The following is a 19,837-nucleotide window of genomic DNA, read 5'->3' on the forward strand; positions in this document are numbered from 1 at the left end:
TTTGGCTTTTGTTTGGTGGTGATGGGGATTAAATGTTAGATTGTGCAAGCCAGGCAAGCACGGTTGCCATGGAGCTATAGCCTTAGTCTCAGAACTGTTAAAGGACTTCCAAGATAGATGGAAGGTGTGAACATGTAAAGTATATATTAAAATGTGATGCAGCCTAAATCTACTAACAATGGAGAAGCAACACAAAGTGAGAGTACTTCTCTACAGAAGGAGGAGGGGAAATAAAATTCTCATGTTCTAAATGGCCTAGATGGAAAATAAAAGTCTCTGGCTTAGAGGGAATGCCTAAGCCTCAATATTTTTGAATGTAAGAAATCAACCTAAAAAATGTTTTTTGTTTTTTTTTTGTTTTGTTTTGTTTTTGTTTTTGTTTATTTTGTTTTGTGTTTGAGATGGAATTTCTCTGTCCTGGCTGTCCTGGAACTCACTCTGTAGACCAGGCTGGCCTTGAACTCACTCGCAGAGATCTACCTGCTTATGCCAGGATTAATGGCATTTGCCACCATGCCCCACCTGAAATGGGTCTTCAAAGTCATGCATGGTGGCATATGCCTCTGATGTCAGAGCGTTTGGGAGGCTGAGGCAGGAGACCTAAAGTTTGAAGTCAGCCTGGTCTTCACAGACTATGTCTCAAAAAACAAAAACAAAACAAAAACTTCTGGAGTCCACAGCAAATAAGTGCCCTGTGAGCACAGCCTGGTGGATGCAGGCCGCTGACTGAGTGATGCCGCTCCTCTGCAATAGCCTTAGTGCCCAGCAACCAGACAAGGAAGCAAAGAAACAGTTAGAAGGTAGACTACAGCAGGGTTTGATGAATTCTGCTCCAATGAAACGATGGTGTTGTGGACTGCAGGCATGGCTCAGGGTTAAGAGCACTTGTTGTCCTTGAAGAGAGGATTTAGGTTCAGTTCCCAGCACCCTCATGGTAGTTCACAATCACTTGGAACTCAAGGTCCAGAAGATCCAAAACCCTTCTCTGACTTCTCTGGGCAATAGGCATACACGTGGTGCATAGAAAAACATGCACGCAAATCATCCACGCAAATAAAGTAACTAAAAATCTAAAATAAATAAAAAGTATGATACTGAGGATTAACACACGGCCTTACACATGCTAAACATATGCTCTATTCTCCAGGTATACCCTTAGTCTATTTTTTTTCTTTTGGTCTTTCAAGACAGGGTTTCTCTGTGTAGCCTTGCCTGTCTTAGACTCACATGGTAGACCAGGCTGGCCTCAAGCTCACAGCGATCTGCCTGCCCCTGCTTCCCTGAGTGCTGGGATTACAGACGTGTGCCACCACACCTGACCCCTTAGTCTATTTTTAATTCATTAATTTTTTAAAATTTATTTTTCTTTTGAGACAAGGTCTCTCTTTGTAGCTCTGGCTGTTCTGAAACTCACTATGTGGACCAGACTGGCTTTGAACCAGAGATCTCCTGCCCCTGCTTCCCAAGGTCTGGAATTTAAGGGTGTGTGCTACTACCACCCTAATTAATTTATTTTTAATTAATTTTTAAGTTTTAATTACGTGTACATGTGTCTCTTTGTGGCAAATCTGTGCATTTAAGCACATTGTTTGTGGAGGGCATCAGATCCTCTTAACCTAGAGCCATCTCTCTGTCTCTTTAGTCCATTTTAAAATTCATTACCTAACTGTGTATATTTATGTGGTATAGTGTGGCTTGATGCATGCACATAATAAGCAATAATTAAATCAGGTATTTGACACTGCTATCTCATTAAACATTTATCGTTCTGTGTTGGGAACATCTGTTTTTGGCACTTTCTAAAACATACTCTGACTTCTTGTAAGCGACAGGCACCACACTGTGCTGTGGAACTCTAGAATCTGTTTCTGGCTTACTTTGTGTAACGTAATGTTTTCAGCTTGCTTCATGGTGCTACAGATAGGATTTCTTTATTTCTTTTGTTCCTTTTAAGATGGGAGTTTTGTTATGCTTCCTCATGCCTCAGCTTTCCAAAGAGTTTCAATTCATCCCAGTTGTTAGTAGCATCTCTCACAGTCAAAACTCCTGGTTGGATGATGGGTTAGAGCATCCTTGTCTGCTTCCTTGTCCTGGTTAAAGCATCACTCCATGTGTATACACTGAAAACTTGTGCTCTGGGCCAGTGGGGTAGCTCTGTGGGTAAAAAATGGTGCCTGCCACCAAGCCTGACAACCAGAGTGTGACCCCCCAGGATCCACGCAGTGGAAGGAAAAAACTAACCCTGAATATCGTCCTCCACATGTGTACCACAGCATGTGCATTGCACATGTATGTTTGTACGTATACACATACACACACAAAATGTAGAAAACCTGTGCTTTCTAGTCTACCCCTCTGATGTAGGAGTCATCTTTTTCTCCTTGTAAAGGGGCAGACAATTATCTACGGATTCCATATTCTGGGATTCAACCAATTATGGATAAAAATAGTGCATGGTGGAACACACCTGGAACTCCAGTCCTGGACACTGAAGGCAGAGAGATTAGGAATTGTAGGCCAAGTCTCAGGATGACTCTGAGGGTAAAGACAGTCACACACACACACACACACACACACACACACACACACACACACACACGACCTGAGTTTCATGTTTCATTCCTAGAACTCAGCTGGTAGAATGAAAGAAATAATTCCTGTAAGCTACCCTGTGACTTCCACACATACATGCACAAACATACAGATTAAATAAATGTAAAAAACAAAAAAAATAGAATAAATAAAGGAAAGAATTCAAGGCCAGTCTAGAATACAGTGAGACTGCCACATAATAACATATGGCATTTGTCCTTCTGGGCAAAGCTGACTTAGCAATCAAACACCTTCTAAGTATTTATGCTTACAGCCACACCTTACGAAAGCTGCTTTCAGCCTTCATCGGAAAAACCTCTCCCTCGAATGCTGAGAGTCAGTGTCCCAAAATGCTGAAAGTAAGTGGTGGCTATGGGTTCAGTCCTAACTGATGTTTACTCCTCTCCCCCTTAGGCTAAGTGCATGCTGTGGAAGAAGAGTAGGGAAGTATGTACAAGCAAGAACACTACGTAACAGTGAGAGGCTATGCGACGCACCCTTTAGTTTTGATATAAACATCATGAAAATCAACTCATAACAACTGTGGCTATCTGCCCTGGGTCCACCCAGGTTTGGCCCTATCATCAATTAGTTGTGAAAAGGAGACAGGCTCACTGGGCCCTACCCTTTAGTTTTGAACAATTGGTTAATAGATTCTGCAGAGGGAGATCACTACCTACAGCTGGGTACTCCCTGTTGGGCCACACACAGCTGCACACTGCCATGGCTAAACTCAGTGGGTCACAAAACAGACACAAATGTGGGGATTCCTGGGGAGAAGGGGGTAGACTGGAGTGGTAGGGGTACGGGAGAAAGTAGGGGTGAGCTGGGTCATCATACATTGTATACATGTGTGAAACTATTTAAGAACAAATTAAAAAGTAAAAAGAAACAGAAAAATAAATAAGAAATAGAGAGAGAAGGAGAGAGAGAGAACAAATTTAAGCCAGAGCCTGAATGACACGACAGTTTCCCAGATAGGTGTCTCTTTAGTCTTTTTCTAGGAGAGCTACACTAAGCAGACTTCAGTGTGACTAAAAAGAAAGTGAGAAGGAGAACTGACAAGACTAACCACTGAAAGAGGACTGTGAACTCAGTGTCCTCAAGCAAGCAGCAAGAACCACAGCAGGAGCTCTGGCTCCAGGTATCTAGAGCCCACATGCTATATATTACAGTATTGCAGGCCATCCAAATAGTTTCAATTTCTTCCTTTTCTTTCTTTTTTTTTTTTTTAAATTTTATTTTAATGTTGCCTCGGCTGTCTTGGAACTTGCTCTGTATATCAGGCTCACCTAAAACTTACAGAGATCTGTTTATCTGAGTGCTGGGATTAAAGGTGTGCACCACAACCACTGGGGACTCTTTAAACTCCTTTTGGTGGCCCTAGCAAGGAGCTGAGGCAAAACAAGCTGCAAACTGCCGGAGCAACATTGCTGAGTAGCAGTGTTTTCTGTACTGAGTGGGTTGTTTTCTGTAAGTTCATGAGGCATGGGGGAACCCACCATCTTTCTACTCTCCAATGCATGAAACTGAAAACATTTTATTCAAAATTTCCTTCACTCTTTTGGAAATAAAGAGGGGATAAGTAATTTCTTCCCTTCAGTAAATGAAATAGCAGTTGTGAGAGGAAGGGCTGGTCTCTTAGGCCCAGAGCTGAGGTCAGGCACAGTGCTCTAGCTCTTCAGTCCCTCAGCTGGGTGGCTTGGGGACAGGAATGAAGACTCACAGCGTGATAAGCCTGTCCCTAGATCCTGAGTCCACCTATCTGATGCCTTTCTTGGGGCAGGGCCTGCAGTGACAGTTAAGGTGCTCTCCTTGGGCAGACCCTGAACTGCGGTTCTGTGACAGCACTAGCTCTCTCTGCCCTGAAGTCTAAACCCATCTTTCAGGTGGGTTTCTAAATCTTGAATCTCACCAGAATTTGTGTGACTTAGAAAAGCCTGAATGCTGTGGATAATTCGGGCTGTGGTTATTACACTGACTTACTGAAGTAAGTCGCTCCTCCAGGAAGACAAGTACTTAACATGTGTACAGAAGGAAACGGCGACTTCAGATTCTGTTTTGTTCACTTGCCTGCAGGAGGTTAGGCTTTGACTCAGAACTGCTCTGTGCTAGGAGGCTCAGAGATTGAAGACAAAAGGAACCCCCAAGTCGCACACTGGGAAGACAGGGCTGTTAGCAAGAAGGCAAAGCTGAGCTAAAGAGCAGATGCCTGGTTACGATTTCATTCTGGGTGGCACTCAAAATCACACCAGTCAAGGACCTTAAGGGTTCCATTTCAAGACTGCAGTGGGGACAGAAGGCTGAGTTGTTCTCCTTTTGAGAAGGATGGGGGACCCCAAACAGGTATGATCTTGCCTTCAAGGCCTGTGTTTGTAAACTGCCACCATCATGCAGAAATTGTTTCAAAACAAAAAACAAGAGCACATCTGTTTCCCTGACTGTAAACAAGGAGGAATTCTACACTGGCTTCGGGAAAACTTCCCCTACTTGTTGAAGCAATTCTCCCAGCATTTGAGTCCAGACTGATGACAGGAAAGGAGACCAGAAGTCTGAGAAGGAAGCCTGGTTGGTCTTATAAAAGCTCTAGTCTGTGATTTCATGAAGATGGGACTTCAGTGCCAAGTGGTCGGCCTTCTCTCAGGGCCCAGCACTTTTCAGATACTAACTACTACAACTGTGACTATGCATTGGTTTGACCAAAGGTATGTTCATACATCTGTACCTGGCTGTGAGTCACACTGTGAAACTGGAAGAAGCCCTGACACTGTAGGCAGGTGGTAAGGACAATGAATCCTTCTGGCAAGGGACACATCGGGTGGCCTCTGTGGGGTGGGTAGGGAACATACCTTGCGGGCACTTTTCCACATGTTTTTCATGTAGGCATAGGTCACTTGAGGGTGAACTGTTGGCAGAGGATGGTCAAGTTGCCGAGATGGATCAACTCCCAAGAGCAACACTAAGGTTTTATGAGCAAGAGCCTTAAAAACAAGAGCGCAAGTTACAAACAGAACCAGGACAGGGCACCACCCCTGTGATCGGGGGTTACTCACCAGTCTGCCACTCTTGCCACACAGGCTTGCATACTTGAGCCAGGTTCTCATGTCCTCGTGCGGACTGACCACAAGTGACCGGACCATGAGGATTTTCTGCCAGTCCTCTACGATGCGCTGGCAGCCCTGGATCGTTCAGAAACAAGGGTTAGATCGACTCTGTGCTCCACCTGAAGTCCCACAGCAACAGCCATGTCTTCTCTGAAATGAAATGAAGGAACTGCCTCCTCGGGGCCTATCAACAGTTAGGGAGGCAGTAGGGTATGGTGCCTGAAGCCGGGTCCTGGGGAAGTTACTTAACCTTTCTGACTCATCTGTGGACAGAATGAAAACAGTATCACTTCACAGGACTGTGGTAAAGGGCAAACTAAATTACTTAAATTTCTTTGTTGGTTGTGAATAATGTATTCTTTTTAAACATCCAATCTACCATGTAGATTCTGCGGACTGAAATCAGGCAAGCAGGAATGGCAGAAGGCACTTTTATTTGTTAAGCCATTTTGCTATTTCCAATGTAGTGTGTGTGTGTGTGTGTGTGTGTGTGTGTGTGTGTGTGTGTGTGTTCAACTCAACTCTGGGTACCATTTCTCAACTGCTTCTCATACCTTATTTTCTAGGACAGTGTTTACCTAAACCTTGAGCTCACTGACTTCAGCTAGACTGATTGGCCAAGATGGATGCTCCTGTCTCTTATCTCCCCAGTGCTGGGATTACAGGTGCAAGCTACCCCATCTAGTTTTTCACATGGTGCTGGGGTCATCAAAGCCCAGTCTTCATGACTGTTTACCAACTGATTCATCTCTCAGTTCCTGAGTAGTGAATTCAAAGTCAGTGTTCTGTTTCACTTGCCCTTTTGTTTTTGAGACAGGATCTCACTCTATAGCCCTGGCTGTCCTGGAACTCACTTATGTAGATCAGGCTGGCCTTGACTTCACAAAGATCTACCACCATGCTGGGCTTGCTCGCTCCTTCTATCACATAGGTCCCAGGGAATCAGACTCAGGACACCAGGCTTGGTAGCAAGCACCTTTATAACCGAGACATCATCCCACCTGACACTGATTTTTGTACCAAATGATTGCTAGGTGGTAAGAGAACTTTTCTGATAAACTTGCTGATAAAAGTCACACTCTGGAAGGAGATGCGTTTTTTATATCTGCCACCTCATGTGTGAAATCCTCAAACCCACAACCCAGTGATAGTGACCTTCTGGGTGTGACAGGGTACACACTGGGTCTGACCTGGGAATCTGAGGCAAAAAGACATGGAGCTAAGCCTGACCTCTTCAACTGCCCTGTGGCAAACAGTGGTTTTAAGCATCTGAAATGACTTGACCACAAACATGGCAGCTTTCCAGCCCCTGAAGCTCACTGAGTGTTTTGACTACATGCCATCTTCCTTAGCCAAGTTTCTATCAGGGCAACTCTTTTCCAGCCTTGGATAACAGCTTCTCAGCCCATGAGGTTGATTTGGAAAGTTAGGAAAACAGGAAAAAGTACACTGAGTAATTGTTTTGGTTATTTCTCACCATCAGCTAGCTTCTCCCACATGCTGCAATCAGTTAGCTCCCTGTAGGCTGAAAAGCATCTTGTTGTCTCAAGACAGGGTTCAGGTGACAGCAGTGCTCTGAACTCAGTGAGGCCAGCACGAGCCTCCCCTTCCATCTCATTCCATCATGCCCCTCCCAACTCTGTATTTCTAAGTTCTCCATGTGAGAATGTCTGAAGATCAACAGCTCCCAATTTGGAAGCTCCACACCCTAGTACAGGCACTTAAAAGACCAGGGAATGTGTAAGCCAAGTGGGAAGTGCTTCCCTTGTGGAATTCTTTCTGGTGCCCAGGAGACAATTTTCCATCAAAACATTCACTGGGCATTTTATAATTACTAATAAAACATGTAGAAGAACTGTATGTGCTCACTTCAGAGCCATGAATGACTGTGCCCGGTGCTCTTTCCTGTCCAGTGGAATGTACCCTGAGCTTCCTAGGCAGGAATGCAGCCTGGAGTCAAAGGGTTTGTCACAGCCTACTTAAAAAGCCTGGAGGCATAAACCTTGACTACTCTGGAGAGAAGTGGGAATTAAGTGTGGATGTAGCCAAGAAGGAATAGCTCAAAACTACTGTGACAACAGAAGGCCTGTGGTTTTCAGGGCAGTATGTGTTGTTTTCAGAGCAGTGTGTATGGGTTCTAGAGCACTATGTGGAGACCTCAAATGGAGCACTGAGAACTAGTGATTCGGACGTTACAATTTCCAAATGGATGTTCTCAAGTTCCACTTGTTACACACACTCTCTTCCATTTCTAGAAAAGCCTGGAAGGAGGCTGTTCAGTCATTCTCTCACAGTCACAGCTGAGGTGATGAGCCTGTGAGGGTTCTGCTGGGTAGAGGTGACAGAGGAGAGCAGAAAAGGGGGTGAGGCACAGGCGCTCCTGCAGGCCCTGGGCAGAGAGAGGTGTAAACTGGGGTTGTCTCCAGCTTACCTGAAGTCTCTCCCACCAGATTTGGCGGATGATCTCCCGGCGCTCAGGGACAAGTTTGTACTGGATAACCTCCTCCAGCTCGGACAGCATGTGGCAAGAAACCATGGCCTGACGGAAGCAGATCACATTCCAACCTAATTACCCCAAAGACAACCACCTAGCAGACTGAACTTGCACCATTCCTTCTGGTATCAGCGTATTGCTGACCCTAGACACAGCAAGGTCTCAGGAACCTACTGTGTCCTCTACAGCCCACTCATGAAAACTAGATGCGGACAATGTGCAGACTCTACTCAACACTCACCCCATAAGCTCGGCTGTAGCTCTCTCCCGCCATGGCAGTCAGCTCAGCATCCAGAAGGTCCCTGGCCTTGTCAATGCACTAGGACAGAAAAAGGAAGCTCTAGACCTGGGCTGTGCATTTGGGGTTTCACACAAGTTCCTTGTCTCACTTCAATCCCAGTGATGAAGCAAAACACTCAACATGGAAAGGCAGAAATTCTCCTTAATCTAGATGGCAGAGAAGGGCACGGCCCAGTGTCTCATCAAAGGCAGCAGCACATGGCATCCACAAGGAGAGGCTAAAGTAATGCTCACAAACTTGGGTGGCAAAAGGGGACCACATGCTATGGGACAGAATCACTGCATCCTTGCATGGTAAGGGGATGTCCTTGGGGACCTGCCTTCTTTTCGCTTTCCTTGATGGTCATGTTGTGAAAAGAGATTGGACGTGACAATGGCTCCAAGGTGGGCATCACCTCTGGTTTCCAAGCTGCCCCTGTCCTATAAACATTGTCTCTTCAATGCTCTCCTTGGAAATGGGCATCTCTGTTACTGACCCAGAAGACCTGAGTCTGGGATCCTGTGGAGCACTTCAGCAAACAAGACACCACAAGATTACATTCTGAACTTTCCCTGTGCTACCAGTTAAAACCCTTCTTGTGGAATTTTCTTTTTCTGAATGTTTCAGACTAATTACTATGTTGGCATCTCTGAAGTGCTCAGATCACTTACTGAGCACCTCGTCCAAGACAGTCTGTTGTCAAGGTAGAAGAAATCACTTCATTATGCATTCTGCATGGATTCTCCAGCACACTGGAGATCACTGGCTCTCCAAATCCTCCTCTGGTGAAACTGAGCGCTCTTCTCACTAGGCAGGGAACTGATACAAGGCATCTAAAAGGACCAACAATGACCTAAGAAACTACTGCCAAAGCAGCCAGGGTCTACAACTTACTCTGGGAACACTATTCAAGCCTGGCCTACATGCTAGTGATCTTCTTCATTGGGGATACTACGCACTGAGGCCAAACATGACTGAAGTTCAATAGCTTACTAACACAAACATGTGCTTAGGAACCAAAGAGTCACACACAGTAACTTTTTTTTTTTCTTCTTCTGGACGGTCTTGGATACACATTTTCTCACCTGTTGGGCCAAGGAGAAGAGATCCTGATGTAATGCCAACACAGCTCTGTAAAATGCTCCATCGTGGGTATCCCGAGGAATCATACAGGTGTACTCCTCCATGCTGTCCCATTGACCTAGGAACAGAAACACACAAGAAAACATCAGGGTGGTCAGCTGGCTGAGTTAGAAGCAGCACCGAATCTCGTCACTGATATTTGCATTCAGCTTGATGTATATACAAGTCAAATGGACTTTGGCCCAATGTACCTGCTAAGCCCTGCAATCTATTCTGGAAACTGACTTAACAAAACCATGTCTGTCTTCCAAGTAACAGTCTGTGCTGGTACCTCAGAGAGTAGTATAAGAGAAGAAGCAGGGGCTAAGTGCAAAGCCAGTGTATCAGATGGGCTTACTGCTGCCTCTTGTTAACTCGGACAGCTCCTTCCAGCTTCTCCAGGTAAGATAAAATCACATTCTTCCTTACAGATGAGCACCTAACAGCTCAATGAAATACTGAAAAATTACATTTTCTTTTAAGCAATTGAAAATGGCTATTATACAATTAGAGGACATACTTTGACAAACTGTTTGCTCTTTTCAATTCTGACAAATTGTTTGCTGCCTCCTGAAGCAATATCCGTGCCTCAAGAGGGAGGAGGCAAATATTTTAAAATAATCCATTACAGCAGAGAGATGGGCTGGGTCACTGCACAGTGATCTCGTGTCATGTTAGAATGGAGAATGGCTGCACCAGAGAAGAGGTATGCAATTCCTCTGGTGGGCTGAGCAGGCATCAAATGTCATGCCTGCCAACACCATCTGTAGAAAAGATATCAGCCTCATTAAGTGCAAACTGCAGGGTTGTTGTTTTTACAAGGCATTTTCCAGCATTCCACTCTCAACTATTGGTTCATCCATTACCAATGCCTCTGGGCAAAAACAGACAGCAAAAGATGACTCCTCAGGAAGCAATTTGTTTTTAAAAGATATTCTGGACAAAGCCCAGAGCTTACGACAGAAAAGCATGGAAGCACTGTGACTGGGGAGAGGACAGAGTGAGCAGCTGTTACTTTGCTCTGGGCTCACACGGAAAGCTTTGCACATGCTACATCCTTCTATCCTCTCCCATCCCACCAAGAAATGCCAAGGTGGGGGGCTAGAGGAATGGCTCAATGGTTAAGGATTTATACTGCTCTTGCAGAAAACCAGAGTTTGGTTCCTAGAATCCATAGGGGGTGCCTCACAGCCATCCATAACTCCAGCTCCAGGAGGATCTGAGTCTATGGCCCCTGCTGACACTTGCCTTCACATGCCTATAGCTACAAACACACAGACATAATTACAAATAGACGAACAAAAAAGAACTGCCAAGCCTCAGCTAGGGCTTACTGTTAAAAATCTACATATTTGGACCAGGCATGGTGGCATGAACCTTTAATTTCAACACAGGAGAGGCTGAGGCAGGAGGTGAGTTTCAGGACAGCCAGGGCCACATAGTGAAGCTCTATCTAAAAAAAAAAAGCAAAACAATTTTTTTTTTTTTTTTAACACTGGAAGCAGCAGGGAGGTTTATCGAGTGTCAGGCAGTGAGAACAGGTAAAACAAAATGGTTAAAATGTCTGTGATCACTGGAGAAGGCAGTGGGCACATGGGGCATCATTACACTATTTTGTTACACACATGTAGAGAAAGACCTATATAAACATTGAGTACTAAAGCCAGAAGGTCAACTACCTTCTCCTTTCCCAGTCTGAGACACGGGGAGGATGGGTGGCGCTCTAGCAACATAAGGTCATAAGGTGAAAAGGCATGCAGTGCAGACAGAGGGGAAGACTAAGGCAAAAGAGCCAGGCAGGGAATGTGTGAGTACTTCTACATAATACTTACAACACAGAAAAATAAACTAGCATTTTATTCAACACAAAGTCAAATTCTACCACGGCATAAAGAAATCCATTCATTCCTGTTTCCTGTCACAGAGCTCCTAAAATCCTGCGGTTTCCTGTGGGGTGAGACTGCTTTTGAACAAGACACTAGGACTGCAACACATCCACATGCTGCTGTACCACAGCAATTTTCTCTGAGATAAAAGATTCCATCTCTGAGAGAAGCTCTGTAGGACTCAGGATGTTCTGAAAAGGGAGTGGATATTCCACTCTTCTGGGAAGCTCTGAACTCAAGTAGTAAACAAACTCAAAAGCTCCAGAAGTTCCTGAAACTGATGATATGATTTAGTCCCTCTCTCCCAAGCAGTAAGAAGTGTTGACACACAGACCAGCTGAGCTGAGTGAAGAGGCTCTCCAACCTGTTTAAATATCTAGAAGTTGTGTCATAAGCTTCAAGGTTTCAGCTTTCATGAGCTATTACCCAGCTAGGGTGGGCTTTTGGTTTTATGGTTCTCCTTGAGTCATGTCTGCTCTCATAAGTGACAGCCCCTATACTGCTATAAGGAACCCTATAGTGGCTCACCAGATTGGACTTTGGAGGCATCCTTACTTTGGTCTGTTGTTTCCCATATGGAAAGAGCAGATGTCTGTTCATGTCTCCCTGGAATTGTACCACACCATAGATTGTAGGGTAACAGTGCACCCCAATCTCAGAGGAAGATGCTCTTGTGCTGTGGACCTTACTAGACCTCAGCCTATGTACCTACTTAATCTGTATTCTTTATATCAAACATAAGAGAAGTGTTCCCCTGAGTTCTAGGAGGTGTCTTGGCATAGTACATTTATGAAGAGCTGTGGGAAGCCTGATTTACAGCAGGTCAGTAAGAAGCACAAGGCACAGGCTGGCAAATGGCACTAGTGTAACATGAGTGCAGGCATGTGGGCCTGAGTCCTTCACCTGGAAGAGGTAATATCTTACCGTATCTCAATTCCGGAGCTCGCTCACTGTCTTCCTTGGCTTCCCTACAAAGATCCACTTTTACCCATGTCTAAGGAGTTTGCCAAAATCACAGTGAAAACAGACAGACGGGGGACATAAGTACATTGGCACAGATGGCCTTTACGTTTCAACAGACTGTTATCCCTGCATCACTGCAGCTCCTTCTTTGATAGAGTCTCCAGCTTGGCTGGGTGCCTGGGGGAAGCCTCACCTAAACCCCATGCTGCTGCAGCAGCCATCCGGGCCATCTTAGCCTGGGTCTCATCGTTAACCAGAGTCCACTTTTCACAGCACTGCTGGTGAAGCTGGCCCCTGGAAGAAGAGAAAAACGTAGTCAGGCTAGCAGAACTTCGCTCTACAACCCATGAACCTTCTTTGGGTTAGCTGGGGCTCCAAAGAAACTGATGACAGGGAACTTGAGAGCCTGGAAACAGAAGTGAACTGCTTGTTTTGTGTTTTCTAGGGGCTAGTGCCCACAATCGCAGGGTAGGCAACTCTGTATGATGTAAAACACTCTGAACATCTGTCGTCTTCAGAAATGCTAAGTAACTCCTGTTTTCTCAGTGCAGTCTCGGGTCTTTTTTTTTTTTTTTTTTTTTTGGTGGCAGGTCTACAGAGAAAGCAATCTAAGACATTCACTTTCAGGGCAAAGCTACAGAAAAGGGCTGGCTCTTAAGCACTATTCAGTCTGAGATAAACCCAGTCTGTACAGGAGAAAGGTGCTGTCAACCAGACACCTGGATGTCACTTATTCTCAGAGTACTGCATAGTTGCTAAGAGTGTAGAAAAGGACTTGAGAGGATTTTTTTTTAAATTTTAAATTAAACAAACAAACAAAAAAATATGAGTATTTGTATGTGTGACTTTGTGCATGTGAGTGTAAGTGCCTGTGGAGGCCAGAAGAGGTCCCTGGATCCTCTGGAGCTGGGACTATAGGTGATAGGATCCCCTTGATGTGGGGGTGATCTGAACTTGGGCTCTCTGGAAGACTGCTAAACCATCTCTCAGCCCCTGATCTGTTTTTTGACACAGAGTTTTATGTAGCCCAGTTTGGCCTCAAATACACTGTGTAGCCAAGGATGGCCTTGAAATCCTGATCCTCCTGTCTCTACCTCTCAAGTGACGGGATTACTGGCACACACATTATGACCAGCCAGTTAATGAGATATCAATAGGGCTTAAGAATGCCCACCAGGGGCTGGAGAGATGGCTCAGTGGTTAAGAGCACTGACTGCTCTTCCAGAGGTCCTGAGTTCAATTCCCAGCAAACACATGGTGGTTCATGGCCATCTGTAATGGAATTTCCTCTTCTGGTGTGTGTGAAAACAGAACATTCATGAACATAAAATAAATAAATCTTTAAAAAAAATAGTTTACTAGAAAGAAAAAAAATCCCAATAGGGGTCGAGAAAGATGGCTCAGTGGTAAGAACAGTGGCTGCTCTTCCAGAGGACCCAGGTTCAGTTCCTAGAACCATGCAACTCACAAGTGTCTGTAACTCTAGTTCCAGGGGATCCAATGCCTGCTACTGACCTTTGTGGGTACCAGGCATGAATGTGGTGCACATACATACATGCAGAGAAAACACCCATTCACACAAATACAACTTAAAAAAAAAAATCCCAATATACAAAAAGAACAGAGGCACACCAAGATTGAGGATTTCCACTTTGTTGAGACGGTGTCTCACTTTGTAGTTTAAGCAGACCTACAACTCACTGTGTATTTGTAGCCCAGGATGGCTTCAAATTTGAGGCAATTCTCTTGCCCCAGCCTCCCAATTATCACAGGCATAAATCACCATGTCTGACAAGAAGAGGGGCTTCCTACTGCCAGTTAAAAACATGTCCTCTTAGGGGCTGGAGGTGTGGCTTGGTGGTAAATTGCTGGCAAAAGTGTAAGGTCCTGGGCTCAAACCCCAGCCTACAAAGACAGCGAGTGAGCAAGAGAGAAAATTCAAAACTGTTGCTTCCACATTCCAGGCCTGCACTGCGCTAGAGCAAACCCGAGTTCACAGGCTTTCAAGGTACAGCTAGAAGTCTCTTTCACCTACCCTTCTGGAGAGGCGCACTGTAAAGTGTTTAGCTTGAGACTGGAAGCTGATTCAAGAGAAACAGCATAAGCTCCAAGGAGCCCAGGTTGGAAGCCTGACTAGACATAGGCCACGCTGTCACTAGAGGGCCCAACTTCTTCTAAGTAAACAAATAAAGAGGTTGACATCTAACTTATTTATCTGTGTGGGTTAGAGCATAGGGACAGCTGACTGGCGCATCTTTGTTAGGACGACTCCAAGGTCTACCGAAGGTAAGACAGAAAGCTCTATTATCTGCAAACTATCCTGCCAGGCCTGGAATTTCAATTTTTAAAAATTATTAAATTTTTATTGCTGTTTATTCACTGTATGGTGTTGGGCTTCATAAAGACAATTTCTTTCAATTCACATGCTTTGACTACATTCATGCCAGAGAGAATTCCAATTCATGTCTGTGTGTATGTGTGTGTGTGTGTGAGAGAGAGAGAGAAAAAAAAAACATGAGTGAGCACATATGCATATAGATACATGTGGAGGCTGGAAGCTGATACTGGGCATCTAGCTATCAGACAGCTGCTCTCTCTCTGATGTTTAGAGACAGGGTCTCATTGAACCTGCAACTTGCTCATTGGCTACTCTGGCTGGCCAGGAAGCTCTAGGGGTCTGTCCCTCTGTTCCCAGTTCAGCTGTTTACCTGGGTGCTACGGAGCCAAAATCAGGTTCTTAAGCTCACCTGCCAGAGACTTTACTGACCGAGCTATCTTCCTGGCTCAGAATTCCTTTTTGTATGGCTGGTGGCCACAGGCAGGTCACTTTCTGGTGTGAGGATAACTGTATCTGTGCTAGGGGCTAAGGGATTTTGCTTTACTTTCCAAGTAGAGGCAAGAAGGAAATGAGCTTAGTGGTTCTCCCACAGAGAGTTACCCAAGAGGTAGAACGAAGTGGAGCAGTGCAGGGGCCTGTCAGGACCCAAGTGCACAAAGACACTTCTACTACAGGGACACAGGGAGGGATCACCTGGCTTCCAGACAACTGGCACAGACAGGAAGGCAGAATGCACTGAGTGAGTTCTAACTCTAAAAGGCAGTTGAGAGAGGAATGACAAAAACAAGTAAGATAGCCAGGTGCAGTGCTGTAATCCCAGTGCTCAGTGAGGCAGAGGCAGTTGGATCTCTGTGAGTTCCAGGACAGCCTGGTCAACAAAAGAGAGTCCAGGACAACCAAGGCTACAGAGAAACCCTGTCTCAAAAAAAAAAAAAAAAAAAAAAAAAAAAGCCACACATGAGATACAGTACATGGGGCAATTGGTAGACTATGTCTGAGCCACCTGAGGAAAGGCTGTCCCTCTATGTGTCTGACCTCCCATGTAGGGCTGTGGTAGTCTAGCAAGCCCTTCTATTTGGAAGCCCATTGGTTTGCCACCTGTGCTGTCAATCCCACTGAATCTGTTCTCAATGACTCAAGAGGCTGTGTGGGGGAGTATGAGGAGGTGGGTGTGTCTGAGGTGCCAAGGTGCTGGGCTCCACTTCTAGTTAGCACCCTGAAAGCAAATGAGGATGGAGAAGGGGCATTTCTACTCTCACTCTCACTGCAGATTCCCTGTAGCTATTTCTGATGGCACCTTCAGTCAACGCCTGCCTCAGGCAGGTTCAGAATATATGCTCACACAGAAAGAAATTCAGAAATTACACTCTAAACAGAATTGATTAAGTAAGCCTTATCAGAAACCTGCAAATGACCAGGAAGGAATTCTGCTTCTTTCATCTCTTTTAAGGTCTCTTTTAGACTTCCACATTTTTAAAGCCCTAGCTCAGCACTACTGGCCTCACAGACTTTGTAAGTAATTATAAAACTGGAAAGAACCCAAGAGACTGGAGGTGTGTCAAAGTGGGGCCTGTGGGAGGGACAGGCTGGTGGCATTCACTCTCAGGGGGCACAGGCTGTGTGCTTGTTATGTAAGGGGACTGGACAAAATGCCATCTCTATCTGGGTGTGGTGGTACATTCCTTTAATCCCAGCACTCAGGAGGCAGAGATGGGTGGATTTCTGTGAGTTCAAGGCCAGCCTGGTCTACAAATCCAGGACAGCCAAAGCTATACAGAGAAACACTGTCTCAAAAAACCAAACCCAACCAACCAACCAACCAAACAAACAAAAAAAAAAAAACCCCAAGGTATCCAAACTGCCCATACTTGGTTCAGTCAGGAAAATCTCTAATTGAAAGAGGAGTCTATGAAAAAGAGTTCAAGAAGAAGAGAAAGGAAAGGACATGAAAGAGTTTAAGGAAAAGAAACAGCTGTTAAAAAACTAGAAAAGGAGCAGAAGAGGATGGCAGTAAAAGGGAACAAAGGAACAAGAACAAGCTCTGAAGAGTGAGGGACTGTGTAGCTCGGATACAAGACAGTCCACTGAGGAGCGGGTGAAGAGATGGCTTAATGCCACAATATAGCAGGCAATTCAAAGGCCACAGGAAACCACTTAAGCATTTCAGAACTGATCAGATCTATATTTTTAGAAAGATTTATGCCTGTTTTATCTTTCTTCTAAGATACAGTTGTAGGGCAGCTGAGTTGAAAGTAGAAAAAAACCAAAAACCCTGTTTTTAGACAACTAGGCTCATTCTGAACATTCCTTCTTCCTCCAGATCAGAGCTGTCCAGCACAGCCTGCCACGAAGATGGGAAAGTTCTGGAAGCACACTCAGACGAAGGAGACACTAGCTACATATACTTCTCAGCATTGATGTGTGTCCAGCAGCACTGAAGAACTGACTTTAAGTCTTACTCAATTTTAAAATAGCTAGGCGTGGCTAGTGGCTACTGTACCGGGCAGTAACGTTTAATGAGGCAGATTTGATAGAATCTTCTTCTGTTCATTGGGGAATGGATATTAAATGTTCTTTTATGAAAATGCATAGAACAGAAACTTTTACTTTTCCTAGTTCTGGATAATGAGACAAAGAACTTTCAATTTTTTTTGTCAGTTTAGTTATCCATCCATCTGCTATTTTTGTGTGCATAATTTATTTGTATTTATGTGCATATGCAGATGCCAGGTGTCAGGCTTCTTCCGCCTTTGCTCTGGGTCTAGCGAATGAACGACAGTGCGTAAATGTGGTTATATGCGTGCGCATGCGGGGGAGCGCGCTATGTGCAGCGTGGAGGCCAGGGGAGGAGCATTCTGTGTTCTGTGGTAACATTCTCTGCCTTCATTACTTTCAGACACTTTTCTTCCAGTTTATAAAAAAATTTTTATATGTATGGCTGTTTTGCCTGCCTGCATGTCTGTGTACCATGTGTATGCTTTGTGCCCACAGAGACCAAAAGACAGTGTTAGATCCCTGGAACCAGAGTTCCAGATAGTTGTGAGATGTAGAGTAGGTGCTGGGAATCAAACCTGGGTCCTCTACGAGAGAAGCCAGTATTCTTAACAGCTGAGCCATTCCTTGGGCCCCAAGAAAAGGCTTCTTGGGCTGGAGAGACGGCTCAGAGGTTAAGAGCACTGGTAACTCTTCCAGAGGACCTGAATTCAATTCCCATTAACCACGCGGTGGCTTCCAACCATCTAGAATGAGATCTGGTGCGTTCTTAAGAAATCCACCTGCCTCTGCCTCCCGAGTGCTGGTATTGAAGGTGTGCCACATTTGCCTGGCTGAAATTCTTGTTTACGGCTAAATTCACTGACATTAAATTTTCATGCAAAAACACTATACTATGTTCTATGTTGAGGATCAGCAACCATTATTACTGAGAACTAAAAGGCACAGTGACCCTTCCAAAGCAGAGATGTATAATTAGGTTTAGAAAGACACCCTCTCAGCTTTCATAACTGCTTATGTGCATGGCCTCTGACCTCACAGTGGGGTGCTGTGTTTTGTACCTTTGTGTGGTCCTGTACTGGCTGACAGCCGTGAAGCACCTGCAGAGAACAGTCACCATTCTTTTCTAAAAGCATTACCAAGAGCTCATGTGCTTTTGCGTGCTCATTTTGCTTTTTAAGCAGTGTCGCCCTGTGTAGACCTAGCTAGCTGGAGCTTGCTATGTAGATCAGGTTGGCTTCAAATTCACAGAGGTCCACCTTAAAGGTGTGCATCACCACACTCAGCCCAGCCCAACAAGACCTAACCAATCATTAGCACCTTTAAAAAACAAATGTGAGATTATTTATTTCTATTTTTATGTGTATGGGTGTTCTGCCTGCATGTGTGTGTCTATGTACCATGAGCATGCAGTGCTTGAAGAGGCCAGAGAGGGTACTGCATTCTCTGGTAGAAGGTTGTCAGCTCCTCTGAGAATGCTGGAAACTGAACCCAGGTCCTCTGTAAGAGTAGCCAGTGCTTTTTGGCTGCTGAGCCATCTCTCTCTAGCCCCAACATCTAACTATTAAAAAATTAAAGCTGTAAAATATGTGCTCTTTAGCAGGTCAGCAAGGTGAGAGCATAAGAGAGCAGGATGGAGAAAGTGCAGTGCCCAGGGACACACATCTCTTCTGCCTGGAGCATTATCAGGGTAAGAAAACAGAAAGCATAAACAGTGAACCTGGGGACAGTGGATCACAGCTACAATTCTACCATTAGGGTAGCTGAGGCAGGAGGACTGTTACAAGTTCAAGTCAGTCTGGGCTAGATAACAAGTTCCAGGTCAGCATGGGCTACAGAGTGAGAGTAACTCAAACAGAAAATGAACCAAGTCAAACCAAAACTACCTGTGTGCTAAGGCAGAACAGAGACTAGATAAAAACACTTAAGTTATAGATGATTCCTGGGAAAGTATCACATGACACAGAGCAAGAGTCTGAGGTGAGGACTGTTTGAGGGAAGACTCAATGGCGAGATGAGCCTCTCCTGGCCACTCAGGTCATCCCCAGTGCAGCTCACCATTCCCCCAAGGCTTCAAGACAGCGCATGCGGCCCAGCATCAGCTCCGGGTCATCCTTGTTCGTGTCCATCTTCTTGTCATAGGCCACAAGAGCATCCTCCCACTCATGCAGTTTCTCATACCAGGTGGCCTGGATCTCCTGCCGAGAGCAAAGGTGTATGCTTTTGAGTCCTCACACTCTTTCCTCTGCTACGCTATATTCATATACATACTTCCCCATCAGCATGTCCGAGCTTAGACTGAAAAGAAATTATCTGAAGGCAGGTTGTTTGGCAGAGGTAGAAATGCTATTTCCTGGGTACAGTAATAGCTGATCGTAAATCCTGAGATAAACTGAGAGCACATGGAGGGTCCAGCTCCATCCCCATCACTTCCAGGGGTCATGGGGAACATTAGTACATAGGGGACATTAGTACATACAGGGAAGTGGGGGCCCAAACACAGCTCCTGCATTCCACTCTGCTGCACTGCTGACACCAGGCTGTGCATCAAGCACAACAGCCCAG

General features: G+C 45.1%; 1 protein-coding gene across 2 annotated transcripts in view; it reads right to left on the bottom strand.

Annotated features, from left to right (window-relative positions):
- Mtor (mechanistic target of rapamycin kinase) overlaps nucleotides 1-19,837 on the bottom strand; it is a 108,176-nt gene that overhangs the window by 23,086 nt on the left and 65,253 nt on the right. For both annotated transcript variants that reach the window (XM_055615097.1, XM_055615099.1), the window contains 7 exons: nucleotides 19,331-19,470; nucleotides 12,635-12,735; nucleotides 9,556-9,671; nucleotides 8,432-8,509; nucleotides 8,128-8,235; nucleotides 5,646-5,771; nucleotides 5,442-5,573 (listed from right to left, as the gene is read on the bottom strand). In XM_055615097.1, the coding sequence (XP_055471072.1) occupies nucleotides 5,442-5,573; nucleotides 5,646-5,771; nucleotides 8,128-8,235; nucleotides 8,432-8,509; nucleotides 9,556-9,671; nucleotides 12,635-12,735; nucleotides 19,331-19,470 (801 nt within the window). The remainder of the gene's footprint in view (nucleotides 1-5,441; nucleotides 5,574-5,645; nucleotides 5,772-8,127; nucleotides 8,236-8,431; nucleotides 8,510-9,555; nucleotides 9,672-12,634; nucleotides 12,736-19,330; nucleotides 19,471-19,837) is intronic.

This window comes from Psammomys obesus, unplaced genomic scaffold (genome assembly GCF_907164565.1).
Source record: "Psammomys obesus unplaced genomic scaffold, mPsaObe1.curated_primary_1811, whole genome shotgun sequence".
Taxonomy (NCBI): Eukaryota; Metazoa; Chordata; class Mammalia; order Rodentia; family Muridae; genus Psammomys; species Psammomys obesus.